The sequence below is a fragment of the Sinocyclocheilus anshuiensis genome, unplaced genomic scaffold (assembly GCF_001515605.1).
Source record: "Sinocyclocheilus anshuiensis isolate Anshui unplaced genomic scaffold, SAMN03320099.WGS_v1.1 scaffold925, whole genome shotgun sequence".
Taxonomy (NCBI): domain Eukaryota; kingdom Metazoa; phylum Chordata; class Actinopteri; order Cypriniformes; family Cyprinidae; genus Sinocyclocheilus; species Sinocyclocheilus anshuiensis.
The window spans coordinates 4,174-5,579 of NW_015555753.1; the positions used below are offsets into that span (position 1 = coordinate 4,174).

Here is a 1,406-nt window from a genome sequence, read left to right on the forward strand (position 1 = left end):
ATTATTATTATTATTATTATTATTTGTGCCGTTTAAATTAACATTGTATCTAACTTTTATAAATAAAACTTTTATTTTGAAAAGAAAAAAGTGGATACTGTTTCCGTTATTTAGCTTGACTTCCGGCTAGCTTGTTTTCGACTTCGCAGAGTTGGCAACCTTATCTAACAGTAGTGTATTGGTCGTATTGTGTTAGTTGTATAATAATTTGATAATAATGTCGGGGGGAACTCGCCTAGAAAACGCCAATCCTCTGATATTTCAGCGATCGGGGGAAAGACGCCTCACTGCCACTGATGAAGATGAGGATGTAGCGGATCCCATCGATGACAGGGAGATCTTCGATATCTTTTCAAAGCACGAAACTTGGCTTTAGCTACACTGCTACTTTGACATGTCAGCCTTGTTGTTGTTAATTATCTGCGATAATGACAGATACACTTACAAACTGCGTTAGTTCAGAAAACTAATTTAATGCATTTTGAATATTTTGAGTCAGACCTTAACTAAATGAATACATCTGATCAGATCGATCAATGACCCTGAGCACCCACTGTCCCTCGAAGAGCTGAATGTCGTGGAACAAATGCGCGTCAATGTGAGTCTGATCTGCGACTATCTGTCTGTTTATCTGTCTATCTGTCTATCATGTTTTTCTCCCCGAGTAGGTGAATGATCAGGAGAGCATGGTGTCTGTGGAGTTCACACCGACCATCCCACACTGCAGTATGGCCACACTCATTGGCCTGTCCATCAAAGTCAAGCTTCTGCGCTCCCTTCCTGACAGATTTAAGGTAAGTTTAGTGAGCAGCCAAACACATTTAAGCTTACATTAGGCTTACTGTAAAGCTGCTTTGACACAATCTGTATTGTATAAGGCACTATATAAACAAAGGTGACTTGACTTGAATATGGGATTCCCATCCAAGTCATTTGTTATTTTCTTTTTGTTGTTAGATTGACGTTCACATCACTCCTGGCACACATGCCTCAGAGGATGCAGGTAAATGCCCGATGTACAATGCAGAAGTTTAAAGGGATCAACTTCACCCAAAAATGAAAATTGTGTAATCATGTACTCACCCTCCACTTGTTCCAAACCTGTATGAGTTTCTTTCCTCTGCTGAACACAAAAGAAGAGGTTTTAAAGAATTTGGGTAAACAACAGTTGATGGTCACTATTGACTTCCACAGTATGGGGGGAAAACATGGAAGACAGTTGGGGCCATTAATTGTAAATAAGTTGATTAAATTATGACAGAATTTTTGGCTGAACTATCCCTTTAACCCTTGAAATAGTGAAATGAAATTGAACAGTTTATTGCACCTTTAGACAAAATTAAAAAAAAAATTATAATATATATTTTTTTTGCAAATGTTTTTTATGTTTTGTATCATATTTGATA

The 1,406-nt window shown here is 37.5% G+C and overlaps 1 protein-coding gene across 5 annotated transcripts in view; it reads left to right on the forward strand.

Annotated features, from left to right (window-relative positions):
* Window positions 1–90: 90 nt before the first annotated feature.
* LOC107673764 (mitotic spindle-associated MMXD complex subunit MIP18-like) overlaps window positions 91–1,406 on the forward strand; it is a 3,215-nt gene continuing 1,899 nt past the window's right edge. For all 5 annotated transcript variants that reach the window (XR_001632434.1, XR_001632433.1, XR_001632435.1 and 2 more), the window contains exons 1-4: window positions 91–344; window positions 519–598; window positions 669–794; window positions 958–1,003. Coding sequence is in view for 1 of the 5 variants with exons in the window: in XM_016467537.1 (XP_016323023.1) it covers window positions 218–344; window positions 519–598; window positions 669–794; window positions 958–1,003 (379 nt within the window). In the remaining 4 variants the exon portion in view is untranslated. The remainder of the gene's footprint in view (window positions 345–518; window positions 599–668; window positions 795–957; window positions 1,004–1,406) is intronic.